Below are 14,633 nucleotides of genomic sequence, written 5' to 3'. Positions count from 1 at the left end.
GTTGTATACTTACACTAACGTTACTCTTTTTAAAAAACGTATGTAACGTTTTCAGTAACGTTATGCCCTGTGATGATGGTTTTAATTTTTTTTTGGTGGCATTATGCTGAAATGAGATGACAAAACAATTTACGTTAAGGCTAACACCGAGAAAGCTCTAACGTTACAGGACTGAGACTAACGTTAACATTAGACAGAGAGACTAACATTACCTGACGTTACCAGAGTGCTTTTTGACAACTTGAGCATAGTTAACGTTAACGTTAGCTAACCCAAACCCTCCTAGTACGTTACCGTAACAAGACGTTATACACAAGCCGTTTTCACAGCTATAATTATCCGTCGTTGCTATTCGTTGTGCTTTCGTAGCCAGCTAGCTAGCCAGCTATCTTGGCCATAGGCTAACATAAGGGCAACGTTAACTAGTTTGTTAGCTAGCTTAGCCTACTGGCAAAACACGCTACGTTACCCTCGGTGTTACGCTTTCAAAATAAAAGTTTCAAACTTACAGTTTTTTCTCCCCCCGCGGTATAATTGTTGGGTGGGACAAATGCAACTGTTTCCAATATTTGGGGGGACACTTCCCACCTGTCCCACCCAGTTCCTACGCCAATGGCGAGCTAGATAAAATATTTAGGCTAGCTTTGGTTGAGCAGAACAGGGATGAGCCATGCTGATTGTCACAGACGTGCTAATGTAAACATATCGCATCTGATCTAACCATGTTGTAATGTGGTGTAATGTCATTATGTAAAGGTAATTGGTAAAGGTAAAAGTTACGGCTTGGTGGGGTGGCATGCCCCATATCTATACAGTACCAAGAGTTTGGCACTTTTCAGGGTTCATTTAAATAAATACACATATTTATACAATGGTTTGGCTGAATACTCAATTCTGGTTGGTCCAAGGGTGGGCATTAATTCTCAGTAAAGAGACACCACAGCCTTTTAACAGTTCTCAAATCAATGCGCTACAAAATCCAGCATTCAAAAGCAGTTAAAACAGCAACATTTTTCTTTCGATTTTGAATTGTTGTTACGTCCCCTCCCCCTTTTCAATGTCCAATTTCGCAATTGATGACAATGTTGAATTATGTTTCTAGTTACTGGCTTCATTTAGGTTTGCCAACCATCCCTCAAAATACTGAATCGTCCCTTATTTGGACAGTAGAATAGGCATTCCGTATGTAACTCATGGCTACGGGACGCATTTTCTTTTGTATCTTTGTTAACGATTGCGTTTATAGTAACCGCTGTTTTGCATATAATTCAGTAGTTAGCCAGCTGGGGTGGGTAGGGGAAATCCAGGGACCCATCCGACCTTTCATCCTATCAGTCTTTCCTGACAGCGTTTTCTTCTGCTGTCACTGCCGCTAAGGCAAATTTCTATCAAACAAAAATTCATAACTCCATTACTAACCCTCGTTAACTGTTCTCTATTTTCTCCTCTCTCCTCAGCATACCTCCTCCCCACCTCAGTCCTCCTTCACTACAGATTACTTTGCAGTATTCTTTGATGAGAAGATTGCAGACATCCGCACCTCCTTTGCACCCTCTACCCGCTCTGCGCCCTCCCCCTGTTTCTCCACATTCTTTCCCCTCACAGACTCTGATGTTTCCCACCACCCTACCACCTGTGCTCTTGACCCTATCCCCTCATCTCTCCTCCAGGCAATCACACCAAATATCCTCCCATTTGTCACCTCCCTCATTAACTCTTCCCTGTCTTCTGGATGTTTCCCCTCATCCTTCAAGAGGGCCCACATCACCCCGCTGCTGAAGAAGCCCTTACTAGACCCCTCCGTCATCCAGAACTACCGCCCAGTATCTCTCCTTCCTTTTCTATCCAAAACACTTGAATGAGCTGCATCTAACCAACTCTCTGCTTTCTTCTCTCAGAATAATCTGCTCGACCCCCACCAATCCGGCTTCAGGCCTAGCCACTCGACAGAGACTGCACTCCTCTCTGTTAGTGAGTCACTTCATGCTGCACGAGCAGCCTCCCTCTCCTCTGTCCTGATTCTGCTAGATCTCTCAGCTGCTTTCGACACTGTTGAGCACTCCATCCTCCTGTCCATTCTAGCAGCAACAGGGATCTGTGGCACAACCCTTGACTGGATTGAGTCCTACCTCTCTGCTCGATCCTTCCAGGTTGCCTGGGCTGGTAGAGTATTGCTGTCCCATCCCCTTGCCATGGGAGTTCCCCAGGGCTCAGTCCTCGGTCCCCTTCTCTTCTCCTTATACACTAGATCCCTTGGCCCTGTAATCTCTGCCCATGGTTTGTTTTATCACTGCTATGCTGATGACACACAACTCTTGATCTCCTTCTCCCCATCAGACACTCAGGTCCCTGCCTGCATCTCCGCTTGTCTGAGGGACATCCAGAGCTGGATGGACAATCACCACCTGAAGTTCAACCCAGGTAAGATGGAGCTAATCTTCATTCCTGCTCTAACCTCTCCTCTCCTTGATTTTTCAATTTCCCTAGGGGACACCTTAGTGACGTCATCACCCTGTGCCAAGAATCTCGGAGTGGTGATGGACAACAGACTGTCCCTCTCCAAGAACATCACAGTGGTGAGCTGAGCGTCCCTTTCTCACCACCTACTCAACCAAGCTCCTGTCCAAGCAATGGTACTGTCCCACCTGGACTACTGCGACTCTCTTTTGGCTGGCCTACTGGCATCTGCCATCAGACTCATCCAGAATGCTGCAGCTCGTCTGGTCTTCAGCCTCCCCAGACACTCCCACGTCACCCCCCTGCTCACTACCCTCCACTGGCTGCCTGTTATGGCTCGCATCAAATTCAAAACATTGGTCCTAGCATACCAGGCAGTCAAGGGATCAAGGGATGTTTGTGTTGATCAGATACAGGGTGCAATCTACAGGGTTCAAGTTAAACTACGCGGTTGCTGCCTGCACTTTGAACTGTACTTCTCTCTGGGGTTTTCAACACAATTGTTCCTGGTTATGGTTATACATTACATTACATTACATTCATTTAGCAGACGCTTTTATCCAAAGCGACGTACAAAAGTGCATTTTCATGATCGTAGACAACTGCTGAACACGGGTTCAGTAAGGTACAATTACTTATTTTGTAAAGCTATTTCTAGCCGAGAACAAAGAACACTATCCTGGTCTAACATCTGCAAAGCCAAACTAGGCAGAAGAATAAGCTAGAGTATTAGGACAAATACAATTTACCAAGAAGTGCAGGGATGGGGCAACATGTAACAAGTGACAGGAAAAAGGGTTTTTTTTTTTTTTTTTTTTTTTTAATATATATATATATATATATATATATATACACAGCGTGGTGGTGGTTATTCTAGGTATAGTCTGAAGAGATGAGTCTTCAGGCCACGGCGGAAGATGGATAGTGAGGGGGAGGTTCGGAGAGGGACGGGGAGTTCGTTCCACCACTGGGGAGCTAGGGTGGAGAAGCTCTGTGATCCCTTTGGGCGGGTGGGAGGGGTTGCAAGACGCCCTGCTGCCGCAGAGCGGAGTGGTCGAGCAGGCACATAGAATTGAGTCATGTCCTGCAAGTAGATAGGGGCTGTCCTGTTGGCGGCAGTGTAGGCAAGGGTCAGGGCTTTGAATCGGATCCTGGCAGCGACCGGTAGCCAGTGAAGTGATCGCAGCAGGGGAGTGACGTGGGAGAATTTGGGGAGGTTGTAGATGAGTCGGGCAGCGGCATTCTGAATCATCTGTAGTGGCTGTATGGCACAAGCTGGCAGGTTTGCAAGGAGAGAGTTGCAATAATCAAGGCGAGAGGTCACCGTAGCCTGGACGAGCAGCTGGGTGGAGTGCGTCGTCAGGTATGGTCGAATCCTCCTGATGTTGTATAGGAGGAATCTGCAGGACCGTGATGTTGCCTTGATGTGCTCCTTGAGGTCCAGCTGGTCATCCAGGACCACCCCCAGGCTCTTTGCAGAGTGAGAGGCAGTCACTGTGGTGCCATCAACCGTGATTGAGAGTTCACGAAGCAAGGAGGTCTTGTACGGGAAGAAGAGCAGCTCAGTTTTGTTGAGGTTGAGCTTCAGATGGTGGCTGGCCATCCAAGTGGAGATGTCAGCCAGGCAGGAAGAGATCTTATCATTGATCTGTGTGGCCCAGGGGGGGAAAGAAAAGTAGAGTTGTGTGTCATCTGCATAACAATGATAGGAAAAACCATGTGAATTAATGACTGAACCAAGAGATCTGGTGTATAAGGAGAACAGCAGAGGACCCAGTACAGATCCCTGCGGCACTCCCGTGACAAGTGGATGAGAGGCAGAGGCAGACCCCTTCCAGGTGACCTGGTAGGTCCTATCTGCAAGATAGGAAGAGAACCAAGACAGGGCAGTCCCGGTAATTCCCATCCCAGCCAAGGTGGAGAGGAGTATTTTATGGTTGACCGTGTCAAAAGCTGCAGACAGGTCAAGAAGGATCAGGACAGAGGAGAGGCGTGAGGCTCTTGCAGTGGCAAGTGCCTCCGTCACAGCTAGTAGTGCAGTCTCTGTTGAGTGCCCGGATCGGAAGCCAGACTGGTGGGGGTCTAGCAGGTTGTTCTGATGGTACACTTTGTTGTACGTCGCTCTGGAAAAGAGCGTCTGCCAAATGCCTGTAATGTAATGTAATGTAATATATCCTTTGCTGAAGGAGGATAGGATGAATCATGTCCCCTTCATTCATTTATTAAACAAAATCAAACATTCCTTGCCATTGTAGCCTTTAAGGCTCTTCTGGACAAGAGTACACAAATGTATTTTAAAGTATTCAAACAGAGTTGGTCTCAGTCCCACCTTGGTAGAAGGTTCCAGTCTGAGGGCCTTCTTCAGTGTCTCCATGGCCTCCTGGTACTCCCCCTTATCAGACAGCAGCTGCAAACAAACACATTTCTCAGACACACCCATAACTACAGACTTCCAAATTCAACAAAAAAAGGCATTTTCTTTAACCGGATTTTAAATACCAAAAATTTGCAGATGCACTCAAAAAGAGCACCAGACAATGCCTGCTTTATGTACTGTAATATTCTTGTCTTTATATTGGTCATCACTATATAAACTCTAGATTGGTGTATTGACCTGTATTGTATTTGGCTCTGTAGTATCCCAAAGGGGATGTGTTGGATAGACAGGTTGATGTGAGGTTACCTTTCCTTTCCGGAAGAGAGCTTTGACATTGAGGGGGTCCAGGAAGAGGACATCCTGGCAGGTCAGCAATGCCTCGTCAACGTGCTCCAGCTTCATCTGAGTCGCTGCAAGGTTGTTTAGACACTTCACCCTGCACTCCTGCACCTCCTCATGTTCTGCCACCCTGGTGCTCTCTCCAGCTGTGGGACCAAGAAGAACATAGGGTGTAGTCCGTAAGTTTTTGGACAGTGAGACACAATTTTAGATGTTCTGGCTCTGATTATGAAATCCAGAACATTGAATTAGAAATGAAACAGTAAATATGAGTTTAAAGCACAGATAGTCAGAACAACAATATCAGGTAAACCATGTATACATTACCACTTTTCTGTACAGTGGATAGTTCACCCATTTTTGGGTACCAAAAGTAATTGGAAAATTGGCTGCTCAGTGTATGTTTGCACTGGTCAGCACTCTCACATAAAACAGCAATATTTGAACCTTGATAGCTCTGCCGTTTCAGAACCAATCTGCCATTTCACAGGTGGTCTAAAATTGTCATGGGCTCACCAAATACCAATTTTGGTGTAGTTACATTATGCCATTACTGTGTTGTGGATACCCCATAAAAATTAGCATAAAAAATTAAGACTTTCTTTGCACAAACATAACTCAGTTTAAACCCAACAGATCCTGACACAAGACCCCTCATTCTGTCGGTCATTTTGAGACATGCACGCTTTTTATTATTTTAATGGCTGTTGACTTTATTCAGTTTTTATGAAATGTGGACGTTGAACAGACTTAACATGGAGAGACACAATGCTAACTGCTAATCAGGCTAGCTTCTTCAAGTTTGAATAATTCCATCTTTCCAAAGTTCAAAACGAACATGAGAACAACGGACAGCTGAGTCACATCAACATCAGAAGCCTGACTGTCATACACTGACTCTGTCTGAAGTGGCAAACAGTTAATTAACTTTAACATGCTGGATCAAGTAAATCAAGGAAATAACCATATGGCTCGCCAGTTCAATTCAAGTTAAGTACCGTATTCTCTTTGCTATTTATTAGCCAGCTAATTACAGGTGTGGTGAAAAATGTTGTTTTTAGTAGCTTGAATCTTCATGGCAACTCTCATGTCTATCTAGCTAGACTAGCTAACCATCTAATTTGATATGGCTAGCTAACAATAACGTTTCTGATTGTATTGCAAGTAGGCTAGCTTGCTAGATGTAAATGTATACAACATTACATATGTTATACTGTGACTGCATTTTTGATGTCATAGCCTAGGCTACATAATGTTGTTAGTTAGACTAATTAGTTATGTCTTGGAATACCACTGCTTCTGTTGCTACCATACCCTGTAGGCCAAGGTGCCCAATACGTAGATTGCGATCAACCAGAGGCCATGCTGATAGATCGTCACGTCATTTTTAAAAATTCATGTTCATCGTATTTCCCTATGGCTTCTGCCTGACAGACAGGTTCACTTGATTGATGTGAAATGTGGCCAATCTGCTGCTGTTGAGAACTTTGTTGCATTAAGCGTGTCCATTCATGGTATGGTCTCGTAAATGTCCAATATTACGTGATAGCAGCACGATAACTTGCATTTTACATGGGATAAATCGGGTGCATTTTAGGAAAGGAATTTTGCTGTAAATATCTGACGGATCATGGTGTGAATCTAAAATCTACTTTTATGCCAATACAGGTTTCTATACATCCATTATCTATACTCGCTTATCCTGGGCAGGGCCGCGGGGGGTGCTGAACCATATCCCAGCATGCATTGGGCGAGAGGCAGGAATACATCCTGGACCGTCCACCAATCTATCGCAGGGCACATTCATGCAATTTAGAGTTTCCAATTAGGAAGAACATGCAAACTCCACACAGAAAGGCCCAGGCTGGATTCCAACCCAGAACCGTCTTGCTGTGAGGTGACAGTGCTACTCACTGCACCAGGTGTCTATACAATTTGGCTTATATTTTTATGTAGGCTAATAGTAACACACTTTGCCAATGCCATTGGCGCTGGGCAATTGTGGCGGTGTCTTGATCTGGTCCATTTTAGATTTTGCTTTCAATATCCAATTGACAATGGTGTTTTAAATCTAGACTGGGATTTTCTTTGGCCAAGAATTATGCTGGTCCAACGATTGTACTTTTATGCCAATACAGCTAGCCTACAATTGTAGTTACTTGATTTTAGAAACAGAAACAACCAGGGGTGGACAGTAACGAAGTACATTTACTTGAGTACTGTACTTAAGTACATTTTTTGAGTATCTGTACTTTACTTGAGTATTTATTTTTTTGGAAACTTACGACTTTTACTCCACTACATTTGAAAGATAAATATTGTATTTTTGACTCCACTACATTTCTATGAAGGTTTTCGTTACTCGTTACTTTGAAGCATAGCTTTGAAGTCAGCAGTTGAATCTTTTTTTTTTCTTTTCTAAAATGCAATTGGCCACACGCTGTGTTCCTCACAGGAGAAAAAACAATCACAGTAGCCTACTCCTACTACACTGTCGGTCAAGTTCAAAGTGCTTTCTTGTTGCACCAGTGATTGAACAGTTCAATTTGAACTTGGCGGCAGTAATGATGGCGATGGCAGAAGATAAGGACGATTCTTTGCCACCTTGGCCATATCTCAAGTCCATGTTTGAGATTTGTGAAATTCAAAAAGATTCATATTGTTTTAAATGTCTGCTCTGCTTACTGCGCACAAACTACATCGCTGCATTCAAAAACTTGCCGTCCAACCTGAAAAAGCATGTTGAGCAGGGGTTAAATTGGGGGTGGACGCGGGTGGACGGCGTCCACCCACCTTTGGTAAATAAATAAATAATTTTGACCGGCAGTTTTACAAATAATTATGACAATACAGTCTATTTTTCGTATGCTCCAATCCATGTGTTCCCTCTAGCCAGTTACTCGCTCAACCAATCAAAAATCAGAAGAAAAAAAACTCAGGAGGAACAGTCGTTTATATTAAGAGAGATGAATAAACAGCCCCCACGATCGCCGGCTATTATTAATGGAAACTTTGATTGCTTGAGCAAACTCAGCAGGTTGCTGGTCAGCAGCTAAGATAGGATTGAATATTTCCCACATACCGTTTTATTCAGCGGCGACTGGTGAGCTGAAAATTGGTGGGGTGCAAAACTTTCCTTTAAACTAATCATTGATCTCAACTTGTTTTCATTAGTAATTTTTCCTTTATTATCAACCGTGCCAACGATCGGACTAATCAAATGGCAAGTAGCCTAACACACTCATACCGTGTTAGGGGGATTAAATCATAAATTCAATTTATCCGTTAAAAATCCATGTTAATCACCAAGTAGTCTACACTTAACAAACAAGATACACCAGTCTGTTATCTACCGTGTTAGCTTTCAGAATAACCAGCAAAAACAAAACCTGCACCTCAATTTTGTTTACAATCCACACAGTGCAGATATTTGCCATGAATTTGAGTGCGGAGAAAGAAGTGCATGTATCCACAAATAATGTTGATTAAAAATGTGCACAATTTTGTACTGCAAATGAAAATAAATGTAGGCTATAAGGCCTAGGCTACTCGCTAAAAATGCCTATTTTGGGAGAGCTGGCTATATATGATAGTGTTGAGTAGCCTATTTTGTGGATTAATTGTATTGATACTCAAGGAAAATCATAAGATTCCACCACTGCTTAGTGATTAAATCAGATTTTTAAAAATCGCATTTATCATTTAATCTCCCTAACACAACGCGAAGAAGCTGTGTGTCCCTTACCAATTGCGTAGTCAGATCGTTGGCACGGTTAATAATAAAGGAAAAATTACTCATTAAAAGTCACGTTTGAGATCAATGTTTAAAGTTTAAAGGAAAGTTTTGAGCATCACCAATTTTCAGCTCACCAGTCACCGCTGGTTTTATTTTTTTTAAGAAAGATGGATAAAGGAGGAAGAAAGGGAGAACAAAAGAGGAGGATGACCGATTATTTTCGTGGGTAAAAATATTCTCAGCATTAATGACACTCAATAAACTTGAAATATTTTATGTAAAAGCTTGCATCAATAGTATACATTCTTTTTCAAACATTGTTTTCCGTAATTACAATTATGTGCACAATTAAAAATACAATTATTTTGAGCTGAGACATTCATTGGTTTGTACCTTTTTTCACCCACCTCCCACCGGATCTCAGGGTCCACCCACCTCCCAAATCCCAATTTAACCCCTGATGTCGAGGTATGTAAACGTTAGCTAATGGTAGCCCGTTTGCTAATTATGAAGTTGGCTGAGCTTTGGTCAGATGACATTTTATGGAATTTGAGCGAAGGGTCATCCAACTGTTTCACATTTCAGGCAATGCTATCTATCATGTGTTGCTATCTAATAACAGTGAAAATGCATCTGTAAATGAGCTTCTGTAAATGCACCGTAGAAACAATACAACAGTGCGTTGGCATTAAAAAGAAAATGTACTTTTGAATACTTAAGTATTTTTAAAAGCAAGTACTCCAGTACTTTAACTCGAGTAAAAAATTGACTGAACAACTTTCACTTGTTGTGGAGTAATATTTGACCAGGGGTATCTATACTTTGACTCAAGTAATGGGGTTGTGTACTTTGTCCAGCACTGGAAACAACACACATAGTACTGGAAAACGTAGACTAGTTAAGCTAGCAGCTCTGCCCAACACTAGATAAAGAACTGTAGAACACACACACACACAAATGTTGGCTAGTGCTTGTACGCAGTATTATTTAGTAGACTCAAAAAATGAATAGTTGTATTTACTAAATAAATAAAATAGTTGGATTTGCTTGATAAAATTATAGAGATTTTGCATGCCATTAACCCCTTAGCGTACATGCCAAATCTGGCCAATCTTTGCCCATTTAGGGGGTACCCTATTTAAAGGAGTAATATAGTGGTTTTCACACTTTCTCGGTTTTATGTGCTATTTGCACAAGAGGCATTGAAGAAACATGATGAGTAAAGTATTAAATATGTCCGTTCTTTAATTTTGGAAAAATACGCGTTTTAAATTTATCGTCCTATTTTCAACCGGTTGAGAATGTTATCGACTTAGTGCGTCACAAGTACAGTAACCACTCCCCTTTCCACGCCCCGTAAAGAAATATACAAGTGTGCTGTGAAGTTTAGGTAGCAAACGACAAGGCTGAATCCTTCTGACGTAATTTAAATAGAAACTATACACTAAAATCGCCTAGTTTCACTCACTGTGGCCAAGTGGAATCGATAATGTTCCAGAAAATATATAACTTTAAAAGGTTTAATTCAATCTTCTACTGGGACTTTTGCCGTGTATTGAGGGTGTGAAAGAAAATTTCGGTGCCGCTGAATATAATCGAATGTTTTTCAGATTTACCGCTCAATTGAGCAAGTATCATTCAAAGTACATTTTTATGGGTTAGTGCTGTCCGAATGTGCCAACTACTTCACTAACCTTGTACGGCGATCAGTAAAGGCTAACAGCACAGCACCACTTAATTATTGTCACTTCTATCACCACTGTAATGAACTAAAAAAAGGCGACGAACTACCTTTTCTGTGAGAAATGTATTGTCAAGCTCACGCGCATACACTGCTGGCAACATTCTAAAGCTCCGTTTTGCCCTCCCTACTGTCAGTCAGATTGCTGTGATAGCTCATTCTAAATCATATTTGGGGACCCATGGATAACTCGTGACCCATAGTTTGTGCCGCTGGCTTACAAGCAAGACAATGCAAATATTTGACTAACGTTAGGTTCACTTATTAGAGTGCCTTTTAAGGACTATTGGACTATCTCTGGTTGGTTATATTCATTTATAGCTAGCTAGCTAACGTTAGCTAGCTATGTAGTTTGCTTTCATAATGTAATGTTATCGATAACGTTAGCTAGTTTGCTTTCATAAGGACGTTATTGTTGTGGTTTTATCTTAACTTGGCTAGCTAGCTAGCAAAAATTATTATTGGATATAAGTCAACGTCTTTAGCTATCGATACTTGATATACTAAGTTAGCTAGCTTGTGAAAATTCAGTCTCCCAAGATGAGCGCATATCATGGAGGTAGCTATGGTAATGGGGCACGGTCTGTCAATCATAGCTAACTGACAGTTCTCATTACCACGCCCAGGCAGTTCGGGTGAACTTTTATAGTGGGAAATTTAGGCTTAGAAAAATATGTTTTAAAATACATTTAAATGACTGAATAATAAAAAATTATGCACATTTGTTTTGCCTAAAGACAACTGGCAAGTGTTACATTCAACCAACATGTTACTCCTTTAAAGCTTTATAACTCCAGATTTTATAACTCCAGAGACTTGAAAAATGGCTTAAATGAAGCAAGACATTTGTACCATTTACAATACAGTGGAGCATAATTTAGATATTTTAGATAGATTGGGAGACACTGGGTACACTGCTTACTTTTTGCTTCATATACCTTTAGAAGTTCTGCATATCCACCCTTAGATTTTACGCACTTGTTGTCATAGTTTTTTATCCAGGACATGTATAAACCTGTATGTACTAACATGTATTAACCTGTTTTATATATGGAATCTTTCAGTATTTCATTGCAAACTAAAAGAGTAAATTCATTTTTGCTTTTTTGCCTAGACAATTGCTTTTGTGGCACTTTATTTCTTCTTCTTTTCTTAAATTATGAATATAAACAAATCTAGTATTGTAAATCGTACAAATGTCCTGCTTCATTTAAGCCATTTTTTTAGTCTCTGTGATGCTCACATCTGCAATTATAAAGCTTTAAATAAGGTAAATGCCCAATCCCCCTAAATGGATTGGGCATATTTGGCATGTGTGCAAAGTGATTAATTTCTGTTGCACTTAAGAACTCCGAATTATTTTTACACTAAACTAAGAATTCTTCCTCAATGGATCCTCAAGGTTGAAGCACCAGAAAAGCCCCAAAAAACCCCCCCGCCCAAAAAAAAAAAAAAAACTGTACATAGTACATAAACGATATTTACTCTTTAAACCATTGTGTGAGTAAACACAAAGGGACAAAAAAATCTCTCCAGTGGAGGGTATAAGAGCTGGGGGTATAATTTTCAAACACTTTTATTACCCACGCCACTATAATTTCAGTAATGTATTTTGTATGAATAATTATACAATGCAAAATAATTACTGAATGTTGATTTAATTAAAAATGTATGTACTGTTTTGCTCTATCAAAAAATTTATATAACAAGGTGATTTATGCTTCATTATCTCACCCTGATTGGTGAGGCATGTAACTAAATTACACAATGCTTTCTGTCTGCCTGGTGTTGCATGTTAATGTCATGATTAGAGTGGGGCAGTGGGGCTTGGGAGAAAGAGAGACTGTAACAGGTTTCGTTGTTTCTCTCTACACATAGCACACAGTCTGCAAGTCTGAGACACACACGGGCATTTATTGTGTGTTCCACAATATTACAACACAAAACAAGCAGAATAAACACAGGACAGCAGGAAGAGGGGTCACGTAGCTCCCGCGCGCATCTCTCGTTCCAGGCTTCCGTCTCACTGCAGGCAGAAGAGATAAAGTGTTACCAATCACTGTAATTGCCTACAGCTGTGGTTGCAGGCCAGCTAAACAGCTCCCTCTCCACCTGCAGATAGCACCCAAACCACAACATCCCTCCTCAGAGACCTGCTCCTGAGAAATGTCCATTTAGCTGCGTGACCAGCCTCCCATTTCACGAGGTTTCTTTGACGGAGATCGCTGTTTTACGTTAGAGGCTGTGTGTCCATGTGAGTTTGTGCTGTAATGTTTGATACACCACTACTGTACCTTTAGGACGCTCAGAATAAATTACTCCAGCACATAACCAACAGCACATATTGATACTGTTTAATCATATATGAGCATAACAGGATAATATGGGAGCTATGAAAGTTGTCTTGGCTACTGACCTCGCGTTCACGCCTGAAGCAACTCGGCTGATTGGTTGGTCAAGACTACTATGCTGAGGGTGGAGCAAGAGCTTCCTGTTGTGCTCTCTTAGTGATCACATGCAGCTACACATTTTTTATGAAGAAAAACAAAGTCTCTATAGATATGTTATGACACTGATCATTGTTGATAGATAGCAAGAGAGAGACATATTCCTTAGTTAGCGAGCTAGATAGATGGATCACTAGATAGCCAGCTAGCTAGTGAGAAATGGATAGATTGAAAGGTTTATCCACGGACAACTTTTCGTAGGCAACAACAGCCCAGGTGTTCAGCTTTATAGAAAATGAATAGACTTCCGGCAACTGCTCTACTCAGTTGTTCGCTGTGTGAATGCTGGGTAAGTCGTCCAGACATAATAACAATAATAACATTAAAATATTTTACATGTTCAAAATTCAATATATAACATTTCCAAATGCATACAAATGCATCTTTTGCATGGACCTGCATCCTCCTGGATTATTATTATTATTATTATTATTATTATTATTATTATGTCTGAGATATAATAATGCAAGTGTACTTCCACCAACCACAGGCTAGGGTGGGGTGGGACAAGTAGGGGTATAGTAGGGAAGGGTAGGACAGTGCAGGGCAGGGTGTGGCAGGGCTGACAGAGAATGGTTTACCTCTGGTCTGTGTGGTCAGGACATGCAAGGCCATGCAGTAGGACTGTGCTGCCATGACAAACTCCTCCCTCTGGAAGAAGAAGTTCCCCCGCTCCCGTTTCTGGTTGCCAATTCGGATCCGGTCAGAGATGAGCAGGTCCAGGGGGTCTGGCTTTTCCCTGATGTCCAGGAGCTGGAGCTGGTACAGCAGGGGGCTGCAGGCTGGAATGTCCGGGTCCCTGCCAAAACATGACACAAAAGAGAATGTTTCAGAGCTCTGTTTTGCTTTCTAAATCAGTTCCTAAGCAATTTGAACTTCTGGCTGTGGAAGTAACAATAGCAAAATCCCCATTTACTATCATTGGCTGTTATAGGCCCCCCTCTGCCATTAATGAAATCATCTCAAGCTTGACAGAGGTATTGTCTAATTTAAACTCATCTGAACTGATTTTGATTGGTGACTTAAATTGGGACTGGTTGAGTGATAAATCTTAAAATTTCAAACATGGGATTCACTGAATCTAACACAGCTTATAAACAGCCCCACCAGAGTAAATCCCTCAAAGCCAGGTAATGATACACTTATTGATGTCATGTTAACAAACACAGTACATAAATATGTTGCCCAATTGACATAAGTGATCATTGTACTATTGCATGTGTTAGGAGCACTAAGCTACCCAAATCCAAAGGACTGACCGTTCTCAGGCGTTGTTTCAATCACTTCTTTGAGCAAGCCTTCCTGCATGATTTAGTTAAAGTCAAATGGTAGCTGATCCCTACCATTGAAGAGGCTGCAGCTTTTTTTCATCAACACTTTTTAATGATCACAAACAAACATGCCCCCATTAGAAAGTTCAGGATTAAGAATAGGGACAACCCTTGGTTCTCTAAAGAAATAGCTGACCTTATTCAT

At 41.6% G+C, this 14,633-nt stretch overlaps 1 protein-coding gene across 6 annotated transcripts in view; it reads right to left on the bottom strand.

Moving 5' to 3' along the window:
* The window catches only part of fkbp16 (FKBP prolyl isomerase 16), a 111,169-nt gene that overhangs the window by 16,928 nt on the left and 79,608 nt on the right, over positions 1-14,633 (bottom strand). For all 6 annotated transcript variants that reach the window (XM_064335627.1, XM_064335626.1, XM_064335628.1 and 3 more), the window contains 3 exons: positions 13,739-13,956; positions 5,141-5,319; positions 4,787-4,864 (listed from right to left, as the gene is read on the bottom strand). In XM_064335627.1, coding sequence (XP_064191697.1) covers positions 4,787-4,864; positions 5,141-5,319; positions 13,739-13,956 — 475 coding nt within the window. The remainder of the gene's footprint in view (positions 1-4,786; positions 4,865-5,140; positions 5,320-13,738; positions 13,957-14,633) is intronic.

Source organism: Anguilla rostrata, chromosome 5 (genome assembly GCF_018555375.3).
Source record: "Anguilla rostrata isolate EN2019 chromosome 5, ASM1855537v3, whole genome shotgun sequence".
NCBI classification, from domain to species: domain Eukaryota; kingdom Metazoa; phylum Chordata; class Actinopteri; order Anguilliformes; family Anguillidae; genus Anguilla; species Anguilla rostrata.
This window is presented reverse-complemented; position numbering and strand designations above follow the sequence as displayed.